Raw genomic sequence first — 18,951 nt, forward strand, 5'->3', positions numbered from 1 at the left:
CCAGCCTGTAGCATTGCATGCAGTTGTTGTGCCCCAAGTGCACAACAGTGTGTGCGTGTGTTTGGAACCAGAATTACGGCCTAACATTTTATATCCAGGGAGAAGAGTTTGAGATTAATAGTGGACATTCTAGACAGGCTGATCAACTAGTTATATTGTATTTATATTGAAATGTATTTATTAGGCCAGTTACATTCTTTCATGTATTAGCCACCAATCTTTCTTATATATTTATAAAAAAGGTTAATATTTTTGCATTATCTTTATGCAAGTTGCTGTCCTTTTTATTTATTTGATTATTTCTTAGGTCAAAGAACCATGGTTATCATCTTTGGAACCTGAGAGAAGGAAAGAAGAGGAACCTAACCATCTGGAAACACGAAAGGAATGTCTGCAGTTCCCTTCACAGGGTCTAATGGGTAAAAAGATGCATATACTGTTTTTAATGTATTTAATGTTTTAATATTTTTAATTCAAAAGAGGGGTAGGGCAGGGGCAGAGAAAGTCAGAGAAAGAACAACTTTAAAATTTAACTGACTCATAATTTACAGCAACTTGAAGCACTTAAGAGATTTTTGCAGATTTTACATAAGTATAATTTTCTTTAATTTCTAAAATATATTGGAACTGCATTCTGTTAAGCAGCTTTGGTTTGGTCTTTACCAGTTTTCCACTGGTAAGAGTTTTGATACCCTTATCAAATAATGGAAGTTTTATTTAGTTTTGTAAAATGGAAGACTGAGTTAGTTATTGTGACAAACTAATTGATATGGTATGAGGAGAAATTTTTAACTGCTGCAATTCTTCAGTTCCATCACTTCTAATAGTTTGTGAGGGGGGTGAATTTATACTACTGTAATTTAAGTATTTTCCCTCCTTTTCTCTATTCAAATAACCTATGTGTAGATCCTAAAATTCATGAGTACTGTTCGAAGGAGATGGAGAACATGAAAACACAACTTGAAGAACAACATACTCAAGAAGTGGAGTACCTCAGGTCCTATTTCCAACAACAGCTGAAAGAAAGTGAAGAGAGGTACACAACAGAGATTGTTCATTTGCAGGATAAGCTTCGGAGTGCTGGGGTATCCTCTGACTACACGAGGTATTAATCAGTCCTTTAATGCTTATAATGTTGTACTGCATTCAACCAGAAGTGTTCCAAATAACTGTTCATGTAAAGCTATGTGTTTTACTTTAAAATGTGTGAAATTCTTTATAAACACATCGCTCTCGTTCTGTTATTCTTTCAAAAGATGTTGAATGCTACCAAGAAACGACAAACATTTCAAACAAGGTAGTGCAGCATTTAGAACTATGAAATGTTGTCAAACATGTAGTTTTTATAGGTAATAAAGGAGGGTATGTTAGTTGGAATAATGTGGAAATGTCCCTTCACGTACATGAGCTTTTCAGACATAATTTCAAATCCAACTCAACCAACCGCCACCCACCTTGAAACTCCAGGCAACAAACTTAACATTGAAGGATGGCTCATGTAGGGTATGTCCATGGAATCAAAACTTTTCTAGAATGTGTAGCATGATATTTGTGGCAGAGTTGCGGGCCACTTAACAGATTTTGTCTTTCATCAAGTCACGAGGCATGGGATGTTGCATATCAACCTCTTCCTGGCCCTGGCCAGTGTGGCCAGGCAAGCCTGAAAGAGGTGGGAGTTTCTTGGGGGAATCCTGACAACTGTGGAACCTGGTTTTGGTTGGTTGCTGATTCTTTCACTGACTCATTGGATGTGTTCAAGGAGTGGTGGGTGCTTTTCATTGTGGTCTATTCAGTGTCCTCTCTGGATTCCTGTTCATTTGCTACACTCCAAAACCATTCAGTGTTTGTGTTTTTCATTTCCCTTACTCACCCTTACTTGAGGGAGAGCTGTGAGGGTTTAGTAGGCAGACTAGTGCCAACAGTAGAGGGGAAATGAAGACACAGTAGCAATGAGAGATATAACCTGGGGGGGGTGGAGGGGAAGAATTGTTTATATGTTTCTAGAAATTGTGTAGTGTTTGATACACTTACAACAGCTCTCTTTCAAAAAGCAAAAAAACTGTGGTGAGATAAATCCTTAGAGGTTGTGAGAAATTGAGATAAAATTATTTTTCTTCAACTGTGACCTATCATAACCCAAACAGCTGTTTTACCCTAATTATTTGATCACAGCCTTTTCTCAGCCATCTGTGTTTTTCTATCTTTTAAACAGTATTCCTTTCATTCCTTAAAATATATTTGTGGTCTTCATTCATCAAATTAAATATGAATGCTAAAAATAACGGGTTAGTTTTTGTAGATGCAAATGTCAAAAGGTTTATAAAATTATTCTGGACTCCCATTTCAGAATAATCTAAAACAGCTCTCAGATTTGAGCAAAAGAAAATCTTAATAGTTTCTCTAAAATCCTAGTGTTGGTAAAGACTGTAAGTCTCATAGATAATAGTTACTTTCTAAGGATCTGTTTTGCTCCCTGTCTTTTAGCAAGGTGTTTTTTCTTTGTGGTGGCAGATCACAAAGACTAGAGCAGGGGGTTTTCTGGGTAGTTTGGTACTGTGTCTTATCCTTTTGGCAGTGTATTTCTGTTAAGTCTTTTTCAAAATGTAGTGAAAGGGGAACAGTGGTGTGTGGTTGTGTTTTGTTTTTACTGATTTGCAGCGGGCAATATATAGGGCAGTCTTGTTGGGGGGGGAAAGTCTCTGAATATATTTCAGCATGTTGACAGCTAAACAGAAAATGAATCATTGTATTTCATACTACTTTCATGTGTATGCCTTTTCTTACTGAGTCATATCAGTGAGGAATCATATCCTAATGATTCAAACAGGCACTGTAGTATTCATCTTAATTGTGGCAAGTCACCAAGCACAAAATATTCTCAAGAAGCTGTGAAAGACATTATTGTGTGTTGGTTGGCAAAACTGATGCTAAGTGTTAGTTTGAAAGGGCTAGTGTATGGAAGGCAGATGAATTATGAAGTCAAGTATGTGAAATTAATGACATGGGGAAAGGTGTGTTGTGAAAAAAGTATGTGCAGTTATTGAATATTCAGTCTTTGAATATGTATGATGCATAGTATACATATGTGTACATATTTGAACAGAGGAAAAAATAATGTGTATTGAAAGACTGAATTTATTTTAACCTTAGCTCCCTGTTTCTTTTACCTTTTTAGTATATCCACAGATTCACAAATGAAGCTAAAAGAGGTCTTCAGAAAAGTGAAGTGCACTGAAAATCTTCATCAGCAGAGACCAGATGTAAAAATGGAGGTATAACTGTCAATACTTATCCTATAACTGCCAAACATTATACTGCCAATATAATTTAGATGCTTTTGGTTCTCAGATGAAATTGAAATACAGGCTAATATTTGGTAGTAATTAAATAATTGTCTTAATACTTTGCTGTACAGACCACATTAGAGAAAATAGAATGATATATAAATTTTGCCAAACAGTATTTCTAGAAGTTAGGAGCAATAAAACATGCTTTATTGATCCTGTCTTTTCAATTTTATTTTTTAACTATTCTCTGAAAAAAAAAAAAAAAGGTTGGGCTGCCTCTTGTAAAAGTAGGAAGACATCAGTGTTCAAATTCTGGGATTTTTTCAGGAGTCCTTAAAACATTCTGACTTTCCTTTGAAGAGTAGTTATGGAAGAAGAGTGATTTAAGTGAAATCCCAGTACTTTTTTAAGTATAGTTTCTAAAGATCATAGAAGCCAAACGCAAATAGAAGAGACTCTATTCCTCCTCTAGGAGGCTGACTCCAAAATTCTGCACTTGAAAAGCAGCGACGCTATTTTCTGCTGCAGTCCTGTATGTTCTCCCTTGTTTTCTTTGCATTTTGACAATTCAAATAGTGCGGAGAGATCAGTTGTTTCAACTTCTAAAATTAATTTTGGTGCAGAAATGAGGCAAAGTCCTTTACCCAGTTTTGTGATTCAAAAATATGTGATTTAAAAGAAATAAATGTGACCTAGTTGAGGGGAAAAAATCTCTTCAAACCTTTAAAATCTATGAAATGAAAGTACAAGTACATGATCTGAGATTTCCTTTTTTTTTTTTACTTACAGCTTGCTAGTGAAATTGAAATGAAAAATGATCTAGATGTTGTTCAATTGCTAGAAAAGCAATACCAAGAAAGATTAGAAGAAGAAATAGCAAAGGTATTCCTTTTATTCTGTTACTTTAAAATATGTTTAAAAATGCTGTCACTTTTGTTTGCCTTTCCTGACAATTGCCGTATCGTATACAGTTTATTTTTTTTTAACAAAGAATTGTTTTGTTCTGATTTTTAATATGAAAGTCTCGTTAACAAACTTGCTGAAACATTTTGTTGTTTGGTGTTTTTTTTTTTGATTGTGGGATATATGTTCATTCCTGTAGTGCCTAGTTTTATACCTTTTCTTTTGTAACCAGGCGGTCCTTCAATTAATGTACTATTCATAATTCTGTTACAATGTCTGTTCATAGGCAAAGTGGTGGTGGTATTTATTCTCATTTAAAAGTTCAGTGAAATAAAACAACGTGGAACCATACTCACTACCAGAATTTATTTATTGAATCTAGAGACATAGAGGGTGGATTTCTTGCTGCTTTAGGATTAACAGATGCTCAGGTTCCAAAGGAGTTACAGTTAACAGTTTCACGTTATTTTCTGATCATATTTCATTGTTTATTTTCATGTGCTGTGTAAAATGTGTAGTTTTTTATTGGATCTGGTGACTTTGAAACATGAGAATTAACTTCTAGACATTATTTATAAGAGTATACTAAATCATTGGTATTAGTATTACTTATTATTTGACTTCCAAAAACATTTTCATTTCTTTGTGGAATGAAGAATTCTCTCTGCATTTTATGTGTTTATGCCATTAACATGGCAGGTCACAAAACAGGTGAATCAAATTAACGTAAGTTAAAAATTGGAAAAAAAAAATGAATACTTTGTCAAAAGGTTTGTTATTAGAGTTAGGAAGGATGTTATAGCCAGTTATTAATGAGGATGACATTAATGTAAGTAATGGAAATTGCTGCAGTAAATGTTCCATTGGTTTCATCTGCTGCCAAGAAAATCCATCTTTATGGGAAATGGGAAAGTAAAGTACATGATTGGCTTGTATTTTGTTATGGAGGGTTTCAAATTCAAAAGACAAGCTTGGGAAGGGAGAGTTATTTTTGTTGTTGTTGTTTTCATGTGTGGTTTTGTTTGTTTTCTTTTCGAGTATTAATAATATAATAAAAAATTAAAAAGTAATAAATACACTTCTGTATTTATTACACATTTTTACTGTCTATTCTAAATCTAGCAAGTGACTGCTTGCATGATTAGAAAAGGGATCTATTTGTGTTAGAAGGAGATGCTTAGCAATGCAAAAGTTATCAAGCTGTTGTAACTACAACTGCAGCTATTTAATGTGTGTAGAAGTTTCTTTCTAAGGAATTAAATACCTGTGCTGAATATCAAGCGCATGGCACTGTTTCCCCGAAGTTCAATGTCAGTGAAATATTTATGGATGATACTTGGATAGATAGAGGAAGCTAAGCGTGGCTGGACTTAGAACAGTATCTTAGAAGAATATACCAGGACTTTTCAGTCTCCTTGTAGAATCTAGGCTTTTTTTTTTTTTTTTTTTTTTTTTAAGAGAATTACATAATTCCCTGCTATATAATATATTTTTAAATAGTATAATAAATAGTAAAATAAATAGTAAAATATGTAATATATTTTGAAAATATCATCACAGTTTGTTAGACCACTTTAAATACAGCATGTCTGTATTTTAAGATACGACTGTTCATGATATTGACAAGGTTTCTATATTCCCTTACCTTTCTAGATTCTGTTTAAAAATGGTAAAGTCATAGTTCAGAACTTTTAGTACTTCTATTTATATTATTCATGGTAAGCAGGGAATTTTTTTCAGCAATAGGAAATTCTACAAAGTATAAATTAATACATTGCAGAGTATAAATTGATACATATTTCTTGTATTTATTCAGGTAATTGTGTCAATGAGTGTAGCATTTGCCAAACAGAGTGAATTATCAAGAATTGCTAGGCAGAAGAAAGAAGAAACAGAAACACAAATTGCACATCAACAGGGAAAACATTTTGAAATTAAAAAGGAGTGTAGTGAAGAAGAGGTTGACAGCCCCCTTAAAGCAACAGAAAGGGGCAGTAAGCCTGAAGAAGAATTGAAATCACTTTGCAAAGAGCTCATCGAAGAATCTGGTGAGATGAACTTACTTGGAAAACAGCTTTGTTCTAATGGCAAGTCTGGTTATGTGTTAGGACAGAACACTCATGAATCAGTGATTTCTGAAGAACTTTTCTCCCATGTCAAAGGGCATATGGCAGAGGAAACATTGGTAAGTGTTTTTTGTTTGTTTTAAAAATATATAACACATTTGAATAATCATTCAAATGGATTTGTAGTTCAATTTCCATAAGAAGACATCAAAGAAAGAAATTAAGATGCAAATTCAAAATTCAATTGAAATGTTTCCTTTTAAAAGGGATGGCAACTTTAGGTCTCAATTATCTACCTTCTTTCCAATGTTCTCCTTCATTATCATAGCATTATGGTATGCCATGAGGAAAGGAATATAACCCTGATTAAAGGAAAACATTATTCCATTTTGTGGTGAAACTGTGTTGCAAGCAATAAGTTTGCTTGCAATAAGACTTTTTGCTTTAATAAGACTTTTATAAGACTTTTTTATATTATAAAAATAGGAGTTTGCTTTAATAAGACTGTTTAAATTAAGTTATTTTCTAGTGCTTATGCATGGAACAGAGAACTTTTTAAACAAAACTTCGAGTCCCTTGTTCTCTATAAATGATATCAGCTGAAGAAAAAAGTTACAAAAGTAATATGTAAAGCATATATCTAATGTTTAGCACTTCAGAAACATGGGGGAAGGTGTAAGGCCTGGAATAAATATGGTAAAAAGCAGTCATAAATTTAGACTTTACGATTTAATCCTAGTTAATTTTTTTATTGAATTTGACACTAGCCAAAGCAAAAATTACACTTTCAAATTTGTGAAACAGTTGAAAATTTGATTCTTGTATTGATAGTGACTATATCTCAATAGTGACTATATCAAGAACTGTAATATTTCTGTTTTGTGTGATACTGTTCTCTAAAACCTCTGTTGCAGTATATACACAGGGGATCACTCAATCACTCACTCACAAGCATGTGTATCTGCCGCTCTGTTTTCTGTTGAGATCCAAGTGAGCTCAGAGTTATTTTGAAAAGCTTGTCTTTTCAAGTGGAGAACCTAGACCTTTCAAGAAACAGGCACCACAATAATGCCTTAGTAATAGATATTTTAATTTATGAAAGTATTTTTTTAAATGTATTGAAATATTTTCTAGAATTTGTCTTTGAACATGAAATGCTAAAATAGTTCCAATATTTCAGTGCAACAATGTGGTGACAGCATCAGACACAGAAACATCGAGTCAGCTGTTGTTGTACGAGGAGCGTTTGGAAGACATGCGACAGGAACTAGTACGGCAGTATCAGGAACATCAGCAGGCTACAGAAATACTGAGACAAGGGCATATGCAGCAAATGGAACGTCAAAAAGAAAATCAAGAGCAACTCTTAGCAGAGCTTGAGAGTCTTAAAGTGCAATTAGCTGAGGTAATATGGTGCTTGGCATAGTGAGTTAACAATGATTTAATGAAGAGACTTTACCTCTCAGATTTATGTTTATTTATACATGTGTATCTCTTAAGAGACAGGCGCACATTGAATATATGCATGCACATGCATGTGTGCACGTACTCGAATATATGTTTGTGTGTACTGCAACTCATTAATTTATCTCAGTAATTTAAGCCTTCAAAATAATGTCACTTACAGGCTTCTCTTCAAACTCTTGAAGACAAATTGAAAGGCAAAGTAAATAGAATTCAGAAAAATTTGTCTTGCTCCGATTTAATTTCAGCAATATATATTTATATTTGGAAATAGTAATCAATGAATTCTAAAATTCTTTGATTTCACTGTGGAGTGGAAGTTGGGTTCCTTCAGACCTTACCCAAACTATTCTGCTTAAGTTTGGGCTCAAGGAGCTTGGGAATCTAGAGAGCAAGTTGCATGCATTCTAGTTGTCTGTTTCTTTTCCAGCAGTGTCAGGTGTCTGTTTCTCTTAGCTGTGTTTTAGCATCTTTCTATCATTTATCCTGATAATCCTTTCTTTTGATTTATACATTTGTTTCTCCTTTATCCCTTTGCCAATTGCAACTGCATCTTTTGTCAAAGCTAGCAAATTCCTGAAACTGATGAAAAATACTAGATAGAGAAATGTCAGCAGCATAAGTTCCAGTTATTTTTTTAATGTCAAGGATGTTTATGCATAAGTACTGCATAGGAATTTGTGCATCATGTTTAAGCCATCAGTTCTTCTAGCAATTCTAAAAGAAGGTGTGTAGGCTTTTTTTAAAAAAACAACTTTTTATCTTTTACTCTCTGTTGTACAAAATTACATACTATGGCATGTAACCTTTAGAAGTAAAACATTCAGTTTACATTATGACCACCATATTTCATGATGAGTGTCCAAATTCTGTGAAAACCTTAAATCAGCTATAAAATACCAAAAGAATTTTTTAGCTGTATTTCAGTTTTAGAAAGCTTTCAATGTCTTTATAACCATTTAAAGAAATTGACTGAATTTTCATTGTGCAAAATATGTAACAAAATTAGAAGTGACAGGACTCACTAATACTCAGAAGCTTAAAAACCCTGTGTGTGCCTCTGCAACACTTCTTTCTTAGCGTGTCTCAATGGAGAATGACAGCCTGGCTGCAGAAAGAGAGAGGATTCTTTTAGAAGAACTGGAATCATTAAAGCAACATTCCTTACCTGGAAACGAGAGGCAATTCTGTGAGCTACAAAACAACAGCACACAAACTGAGGTAAGTGTGGACTTTGACTGTCTTGGCAGCTGTGGCATATAAAACTGGTAAGATCTGGTTTGCTGCAAATGTTTTACATGTAATATACTTTCCTAAAAGATGTTGGGTACCCCTTGGTTTGAGCAGGATTAAGAACTTGTAGAATTTAAGGTACTGGTAAACATAGGTTTTTTACTTCAGGTAGTAGGAAGCAAGTTTAACAGCTTGTAGGTGGGGTTTATTAATATAGCTGTTTGCTCAGGTAAACTCACGTATTCATATTGCTATAGCAACAGCAAGCACAGACTGTTTAATCAGCATAACAAAGTTCTTTCTAATAAGCCCTGCCTTGGACTTCCTGTTTTGGTTTTTGTTTGGTTTAGTTTAATTTTTCCACATGGGAAAAGTATTTCTTGATTTGTGATTTCACGCAGAAGTTTTATTAACAAAACACAACTGATTTTAGTTTTAAATTTCATATTTTACCACTTATCGGAAGAATATGTTGTTCCTGGCATGACAGGATTTCTCTCTATTTTGTCTTCTCTCCCTTTGCAAAAACTTGCTCAGAATGAAAATGAAAAACAAAATGACGGGAGAGAGCAAATCTCGGTGGATAAAGATGGAGGAAGAAAGTCTGACGAAACATCTCCAGATCTTCTTTCTAAAGAAAGGTGCTTAGAACTGTTAGTTAAAAAAATATTATTTAAAGAAAAATCATGAGTGATATTCTTGCTGTTAAGTTAATAATATTTATAGCTTTATTCTGACTGAACTTTATGCTAATTTTTAATTCTAGATAACCATATTTAAGTGTTTTTGATTCTAAATAACCATATTTCTAAGTTAACATACTTAAGATGAAATCAAATCTTATGTTTTATAAAACCTAATTTTCTAATGGCATAGAGGATGAGCCAAATTTTAGTCTGTTTTACTTTTTCATATGACACGCATACATAGAATTATATCATTTATACAGATGTGTATAAGTAACACATTGTACATATATGAACTAAACTTATATGAATATAATTGTATTTGATAATGCATTTTGAATATTCTCTAACTTTTTTGATCTATGTAGATGAGCAATCTTTAATTGTCACACTGTGAGAAGTGTGGGTATTTAATGGGTAAATAACAATTTGAGAAATATTTATACTTATTGTATTTGAGGATATTTAATGAATACCAGGCGAAGGTGGATCTCTGGCCATTTTAGAAGAAAGTCTAGAAAAAATACCAAGATAATTTAAAATCTTGATAAATAGTTTCATTTTTCACAAATTTCGTTTAAAAAAAAAAAAAAAAAGAATTTTAGCACAAATGTGCTTTTTAATATTTATGTATGTTATGTGTTTTTTTGGTCTTAAAAAAGCAATCTCGACTTTACCAATTCAGTTGCAAAATTTTCCTGGTTGCAGTGGTGTGTAAGGGATAAAACACGATTTGAAAGCAGGGGAAAATCAAAGGTCTGATTAATTTCTGTCCTGCAGGCATGGTTTTCAGAAGGCTAATCAGAAACTCATGAAGATTCTTTTAGAAGTTGTGAAGACAACTGTGGCCACGGAGGAGACAATTGGTCGCCATATAGTTGGGTTACTGGATAGGTCTGGGAAGGTCCAGCCTTCCAAACCAGCTGGATGGGACGCAGACCCAGAGGAGTCAGTAAAACCTTGTGTCCGTGTGGGATATGAAAAAGGTACTTATTGTATGGTTTTCTGTTTCATAACAAGTATTATTTGCATGCTTTCTTTCTGATATTTAACTACCCTTCATTTTGAAGTTTTTAATTAAAAATAATGTTTATTTTTTACTATCAGTCATTTGAATACATATGATATCTCTTCCTAAGAGACAGCATTTCAGGCGTTGGTTTTGGGTATGACCCAGACATGACTTTTGCAAAGCCTGCAACAGAATGGGAAAGGGAGAAATATAAAAAATAATTGCATTCCTGTCAAAGGGGGAAAAGAGAAAGAGAATGAGAAAGAGAAGATAGGTCCATGGAATCTTGCATCAACTTAACGCCCCATATGCACGGGGAATGGAAGCTAGTGTCAAAGCACGTACCTCTACTAGTACACGTAGTGTACATAGGGATGTTGCTGGTCACTGAAACCAGCTGGCATGGGACAGCCTGTATTTATGCTTGTGGACTTTCTTTACTTCCCAAAGAGGATGGTTGCATGCGAACAGACTTTTGGAAACAGTTTCAGGAACTTTCTAACTCCCAAGCCCTGCCCATCAACTGTTTGGAGGAGTGCTAGTTGGCATGAGCCTAAAGGAGCATTTTAACGGTGTAGATAATTGCTTACTGGTGCCGAAGAATTTTCCCAGGCACTGCTTAATTTTCTATGATTATGCTGAGGTAGTGTCTGTTCATTTCTCTTCTGGGCAAGAATAGGAGCTCTGTCATATTGCCATTTAGGTACCCATGGTAAGAGAAGCCAGTGTAAAGATATTTATGTTCGTCCTGGGTCTTAAGGGCAGACAACATACAACAGATCAGTTCAGACTAAAACATATCATGCATCTGGTTTTGTCTGAAATTTTAACTATTGTGAATGCAAAAAAGAACTATGTACTACTTTTCAGTATTAAGAAAATATATACTACAGAGTAATCATATAAATAGTAAAAGATGAACTTTACTAAACTCTTTAATCCCAAACATATATCATTAAATACTGCTGATTCCTTATACCTTTAAGCCATGGAGCAATTTAAAAAAGGATATATGACTTGTGGCACAGTGGCAGCTCTTTCAGTCAATTTCTCCACAGGTTATCTGCAGAGAAATGTGTACAGCTGCTGCAGTCTAAGGATTCTTGAAGTTTTTCAATTAACAGCACTTTCATGGTTTTATAGTACTGGTGTTTCACTAAAAAGCCTCATAACTTCTATTTTCTGCATGTTTCACTGTATTTAATTGTGAGGAAAATTAACATACTTTTTGAGGACTTTTGAGGCTTTACCTTTCCTTCCCTACATTTTAGGTTTGGTAACTAAGGTTCTGGCCTAAATTTTTGGTACTTGTCCAGGGACTAGAATTGAAGGAATCACTTCATTCAAAATGAAGTATTTTTGCATTTTACTTTGGGGTGGGAAATGAAGGGGATAGACATATGTTGAAGCAGTTCAGAGTAAGTGTTTTAAAACACTACTAGCTATCTTCCACACTGTCTCTTAGCCAAGTGGTAAAAGTAGCAACAACTGGCCTCAAAGTTTATCACCTCCCTTTGCATTACGAGGTAGTCTTTATATAAAGACTTAAAATTGCATTTTAAATCAGTTTTCTATATTGAAAACAGTAATTTATAAATATTCTTCATATCCTGCATGTTGTCACTATATTGTGTAAAAAGCATTGAGATTTTCAAAACATACATTGATCAAAGAAATAAAAACTTGTTCCCATTATGAGGCAAGTGATTACAGGCCATCACAGTTGTATTTATTCTGTTGTTACCTAGTACTGTACTGAGAATATTGTTCCATTTTCAGAAAAACATACATAACTCTATGTGCAAATTGCTAATACATCATGACTGCATTTTGCGGCTCTCATATGTGTCTGCTCTGCGCAGTTGTGCACAATACACAAAACGTAGACGCTTTTTGCCTGCTTCTGCACCACCATGTGTTTACTTGTCACTAATTATTGTCATTAAGAATTCGTAACAGGGAGGGACTATTCGCATTACATATATGTGGGAGAGCACATATATGTGGCAGAAGACTGTCTTTATTTGGTATTTTGGGTGGATAAAATTTGAAATTATGCCTAGGTTTAGTGATAATAATAATAATAATGATAATCTAAATGTACTACAAACCCTGTTCTTACAGTTTTCTGATGAAAGAGTACTCTCTTAAATAAAATGGAAATGTATTACATTCCACTAGAGATGAAGATAGACTGTTTTATCTCTTGTGTTTGTCATTGGAGTGTTTTGTGAAGAGGTAATTAAGGATCTACTACTCTTTAACAAAGCAATTCAGGTGTTACTGTAACGCCCCCTTAGCACAGAGCTGTATTGGCATAGCAGCTTTCCACATACCATTTTTTTATTTCAGTGTTCTTTTTCATGTTCGGAAATCATCATATAAAAATGAAAAAACAAAGGAGAGAGTAAGGATTAATGAAGATCCAAAACTTCAGTGGCTCTAATGGGTGAATTCATAGCTTGTCATTGATTTCAGATGTAGGATTGACAGTTTGGGTTGGTTGGTTGGTGGGTGGTTGTTTTTTGTTTGTTTGTTTTTAATTTCTTTCAAAATACAACAGCATACTTGCTGTGTGCATAGTTCTGCCACTAGGGTCAGACAGCCCTAGTAGTGATTGTACTGTTGCATCAGCTGAAGCATTCAAACCTGCTTCAAATAGAAATAGAAGACATTCTCCTAGTGTTTTCAGCAACAGGACTGTTGCTACTCATTTCTCTTACTCCCACAGAATGGTCTGAAAGACCATAGTCTTCTAAGAAATTTTACCGCTGCTTTCTGGAAGAAAGAAAGAGATATATACTTCTTCTATGTTGTAATCTGTGCTTGTTACTGTATTTTCCAATGTCTGACCAAACAGAACTTCCTTTTTAATTAGGTAATTCGTAGGAATAAATCTGTACTGATAAAAATCTTGGTAACAAAATAGAAAAAACATGTTCAATAAAGTGAATTCTCTGTGACCTTCTGAACATAATCCATATTTATTGACAGGCAAAGCTCAGACTACTATTTATGTTGAGTTGTTTTAGCATTTTTACAAAGCTGAATCATTAAGGTCTCATGCTTATAACCATAACTTCATTTACAGAGTGTATAGAGTTTTATCTGAGACCTTGCCTAGGGTACGGGCTAACACAAGATTTTATTTGCAGCACAAAGAGCAAAGTTCAAATTTCAGTCATAAAACATTTAACTTGAAGTGAACAGCACTTGTGCAAAGAAATCCAGTGACTTAATTGCAGAGGGAGATTTGGGCCAGGAATCACCATGATCGAGCCCTTTAGATGGATTACCTTGGGTAGAGGGGCTGCAGTAATGCACATTGCCTGTGTGGTTATGGCATCCCTTGAACATGAAACCCTCTCGCCTACTTCCTGGGCTCCTTGTTCCCTTGCACCAGGAACAAGGTAGTGAGTAGTTACACTCATTGAACTGTCACAATACCAAGTTTCTGTTTGTGTTCAGCTTGTAACCCCTGAGCACAGTTCTGTGGTGGAATCACGGAAATAGACTGAGGCATTAGCTTAAAGTGACACGAAATATGTCTCAAATGAACTAGGTATTGCTCCATAAATGTCAGGTGGCAGCTTATAAACAACATCTGTATCTGAAACTTCGGAGTGAGCACTGTATGTTTTTTTAAAGATCTAATGGCCGTGACATCTGACATGCTGAACTGCAAACTTCATGGCAAAGGAAAAACTGTAAACCTTTTATTTTGCATTACAATTAACAATATTCAGTAGCAAATGGCACTTTTATTTGTGCTGGTTACATTCTAATTATTATTTTGTGTCAATGGAAAAAAAAGAATTTGGGGAAGGAGAATTTGGTTGTAATGCTTGGAGCAGTGACTGCCATTGTAAGGGTTAGTACAAATGGGGGTCAGGTGGTCAGCTGCCATGGGGGTTAATCAGATTTAACAACATTTCTGTTTCTTGCTTCTGAAACCTTTCTGGAAATATGCTGTGCCATAACACTTCGGTGCACTAAGACTATTGTCAGTGAGAAAATGCAGAGACTTTCACTTTGCAGTTACAAGACACTGAACTTCCTGTTCGTAAAGTGTCACTTAATAGAAATTACACTATGGGTGTCTGCATTATCACGTCATTGATTTCTTTCTGCTCGAGTTGCCAACCCCACAGTATAAACAAAATTATTGCAGTTTTGAGTGTATTTGATACTCTTTCCTTTTTTGAAAGCTGTGAAGTTTCCACATACCAAATTATACTTTAGATGACAATTCTCCTTTTCCTTCCTCTTTTTTTTTTTATAGCTATTTCAGGGAAATTATGATGTTCCATTGTAAGATTTTTCATATAACAACTTTAGACTTTAATATAGGTTCATTTTGTTTATATCTAGAAGAAATGGTAGCAAATTATAAATTAATTGATATTGGTAAGAGAAGAGTTTAAAATATTGTTACTTGTTGGAGGCCAAATTGTACTCTTCTGGTCACTGGCAAGAAGAAATAATAATATTAGTGATGCTATTAGTGTACGAGACATATTCCAAACCTGTCTTTGAATGACATTCATTCTGAGCAGCCACTGATGTTTTTAGATTTTTCTCTACAAGTTTCCAGACAGTCAGAAGTTCAGATGCTCTTGCAACAGACTGAAAATTTCTGCAGTGATTTTGTATAATGTTTATTTTTGTATTTGAGCTACACTCATTGCACAATTCAGATATACCTATCAGCCAAATAATTCACTAAAATATAAGCGTTATAGAACACAAATTTTACACTGGGTTAAAGTTGTGTACATTAAGATTCACTTTTCAGAGCCAAACTTTCCCCACATGTGTAAATATATTCAAAGTTTGTCTGTCTTTAAAGCCAGTATGTTTTTTAGGTAGGGAAATTGAAATTTTAAAGTTTTTGTTTTTTTTTAATTTACCTAAGAAATAAAAGCTGACATGTAGTGCAGGAATATTACACAGATAATTTGTGCTCCATTAGGAGAGAACTAGATTGTGCATTTTCTAATATGTTGTTGTTTTATTTATCTTATTCATAGCTGTGCTACGGTGCTGTGTCCATACTTTATGTTGTGAGATCTCTGGAGCTAAGCAGGGTCTTATGTGGTCAGTACTTAAGATGAGTGACCTCCCAAGAGCATCAGGTGTTACAGTAAGTGTAGTGTGTTCATAGCTCAGTAAGGAATGTTTTCCCTCAACTCAGACTATAAAAAACAACTTCGACACAGCATTTGGAAATACTTACACTACCAGATGCCCATCTGAAATGGTGGTCCTTTCTACTCTGAGGATATTAAAGCTTCTGCTTCACTATTGATGTGTTGAGACACCCAGAGTCCTCTAAGTTTGGGTGCTGAGAAATCAGAATGCTATTCAGTGAAAAATATGAAATCATTCATTTTGCAGCCATCCTTACATTGCAGGGTCTTGGAATGTTATGGTGCTATGAGGAAACTTTTATTCTCCTCAAACACAAAGGTTTATTAGTGTGCTGGCAGAACAGCCAGCCTCTGCTAGGGTGACTCCACTACAGTAGTTTATGACTGAAGATCCAAAGTTCAGAACTCAAAAGTGCTATGAAATCCTGCATAGATGAAATCCTGTCATAATTCTTCATTCCATTGATGTATATAGTGAGTTTTCTGGTTTTTGTTTCTGTTTTTTGTTTGTTTTTTTTTTTTTAATTTGGAGTGTGAAAAGATTTTGTAAAGTTATATCCCACGTATCTAAAAGGAGATATGAAACAGTAATGATATAACTTGAAGAAAAAAAAATTATTAAATACGTCTGCATTTAAAAAAAAGTCTAAAAGTCTTCTCAATTATAAGATAAAAGTAAACAAAACTAAACCTTTCTAAATTAAACTTGGTGTAGATTAGTTTGTTGTATGTGGGTCATGTATCATCTACATCCATAATGAAATAAATGTATACATGTGTTATTATCAGGATGTATGCAGCTGCCTAACAGTAAGTCAACCAGATGGTCAATCATGTTGCAACTTGTTAAAAGAAAAATAAAAATTGTGGTGGGTTCAAACAGCATCAACAAGAGAACTTGCATTTCTGATGTTATTTGCATGCTTGTTTAAGAGGAGAGCATTATAAGGAAATTGGGTCCCACAAGAGTGCTATCTACATTTTTAAAGGCAATTTATAAAATTGACCTATTATAATTTCATTTGAATTTCTGTAGCTAAACAAACTGTTCCAGTTCAGCTGTCACAATTCATGGAGTAACCAGGAACTTAAATTCAAAGATAACGTAGTATTGTAACTTCATTGCTTAACAGGCATTGACTGATCTTAACTCATGTAGGCATACCACTGTTTCCAAAAAAGACAAAAAACAAAAAACAAGTATTTTGGTGGGAGAAAAACTTGAGAAAAAACATCTTATTGTGTAGGCATATATGTAAAAATATAAATATATATATAAGATATTTAGATATTTTAAAAATACTTTATGAAAATAAACATTTAATATTTTCCACAATAACATTTATTTGTGGCATTTGAAATATAACAGCCTTATGACACAGCAATTCTTAATTTTTAAAACATTACATCACCAATAGCCATCTACTGTTGTGATGACTTATTATTGTATGATTTCACACTGAAAGTGTGATTTTAAAACAGGACTTTGCTTTCTCTTGTCTGGCTTAAATGCAGCCCTGAATTCTAAATTTGGCAAATCTACTGTTTTCTAGATGAATTGTTGTCGGTTCCATACCACTGGCAAATTTGGTGTTTCCCGCTTTTCAGACAAAATAGATAAAGGCCCTTAAAGTGAATCAGAACTTAGAAAATTGAGAGTAGGAAGATGCCATGTTGCCCATCAGTTGGGATGGTTACAGTTCTCGTGCATTGTTACTTGCTTTGTTCAGCTACCCATTTTAATTAGTTTTTTGGGCCACTAATGATAATGCTGATTGTTGATGTTCTGTATCTGGTCTTTGTCCTGAGAAGTTGAATTGCATGTGTGTCATTCCATTTACTCACTTGAGCCTGTGTTTTTGAATTACTAACTTGAATTATTAACGATCATGTGTTATAGCACACTAACCAACAGTGGCTGATGGTCTAGGTTTTCTTTACCTGGTCTTGCTTTTAAAGACCAGGCAAGTCATTACTGCAAGTTACTCTGAAGATTAAGGGTAACTGAGAGGAACAAAGGTTTGCAAGATGAGAGCAAAAAGGGAGAACTTTTTTGAGCCTGAAAGCATACTGAAAGGATGTCTAAAATATTCTGTTAATATCTCATTTTCTTTCTGCCTTCTGCTTGTTTTTATTTAACACATTGTGTAGCTTGTTTGTCAAAATTTTAGTATGTAATATTTCCCTTTCAGTCTTTGTGATCAATACAGATATTTTTATCATGCTATGACTTGTCTTTCTAATGGTAACTCCAACATAGTTTTTCATGTATTGAAGTTCTGAGTCTATTTAAAAGATAACTATCATTTTTTCCAGAGCCCTGTTCCTCATATCATGGTAGTGGAATGGGAGACGATGATATTAACCTGTGGTCAGGAGCAACAGATGAAGGACTGCTGAGCCAACATCTTGCAGAAAGTGGAATGGAATTAGATCCTGAAAATGAAGAACTAGTTATGAATATCAGTTCTCGACTACAGGCGGCTGTTGAAAAGCTTCTGGAAGCTATCAATGAAACTTCAAATCAGGTAGTGTGATCTAACAGTAATGTGTTTTGAATTTTGTGTCTTTTTTTTTTCTTTATTTTCCTCATGAATGTATTCTTATAAGCCTAAAAACTGTAGGCTCCTTTTGAAAGCTGAAACAGTTTAGGCTTCAGGTGCCTAAACCAAAAAAAGTTTGCTCCAGCATTACTGTACTGATGAATGTAGATTCACACTGTGAATTGGACTAGGACTACAAAGGATGCCTGAATTTAGACAAGTATATCAATCTAGGGCACTCTTTCATTCCTCATACGTGTCATCTGCATTCTACCATGATCCAGAGATGAGACAGGAGGTGTCAGAGCACATTGAGCTGGTCCGTGTGAAGACAGAGGTTTGAAGGGAACTGGGCCCAGTTCTCTTGACAGACGTTTTAGTCAATTGGCTCAGCAAAAAGATGGAGCTTTCCTACTGTGTCTTCCAACTAGGATTTAAGCATGACAAGTTAAGCACATACCTACCTTGCTATCAGAAAAGGATTGGCACTCCAACCTTCTGGTGTGTACGGGAGGTACGTGGTTCATGAATTGCCTCCAAAGATGAGGCAGTGTAATTCCTCTTTGTTGTAGGGGGAATTTGCATGGTGGGATTTTAATTGTTCTCT

The 18,951-nt window shown here is 34.5% G+C and overlaps 1 protein-coding gene across 5 annotated transcripts in view; it reads left to right on the forward strand.

Annotated features, from left to right (window-relative positions):
• The window catches only part of AKAP9 (A-kinase anchoring protein 9), a 114,067-nt gene that overhangs the window by 55,377 nt on the left and 39,739 nt on the right, over positions 1-18,951 (forward strand). For all 5 annotated transcript variants that reach the window (XM_084511969.1, XM_084511966.1, XM_084511967.1 and 2 more), the window contains 10 exons: positions 308-419; positions 907-1,105; positions 3,176-3,272; positions 4,077-4,169; positions 6,007-6,375; positions 7,437-7,661; positions 8,801-8,941; positions 9,491-9,594; positions 10,420-10,625; positions 18,118-18,329. In XM_084511969.1, coding sequence (XP_084368095.1) covers positions 308-419; positions 907-1,105; positions 3,176-3,272; positions 4,077-4,169; positions 6,007-6,375; positions 7,437-7,661; positions 8,801-8,941; positions 9,491-9,594; positions 10,420-10,625; positions 18,118-18,329 — 1,758 coding nt within the window. The remainder of the gene's footprint in view (positions 1-307; positions 420-906; positions 1,106-3,175; positions 3,273-4,076; positions 4,170-6,006; positions 6,376-7,436; positions 7,662-8,800; positions 8,942-9,490; positions 9,595-10,419; positions 10,626-18,117; positions 18,330-18,951) is intronic.

The sequence above is a fragment of the Aythya ferina genome (assembly GCF_964211825.1).
Source record: "Aythya ferina genome assembly, chromosome: 2".
In the NCBI taxonomy this organism is placed as follows: Eukaryota; Metazoa; Chordata; class Aves; order Anseriformes; family Anatidae; genus Aythya; species Aythya ferina.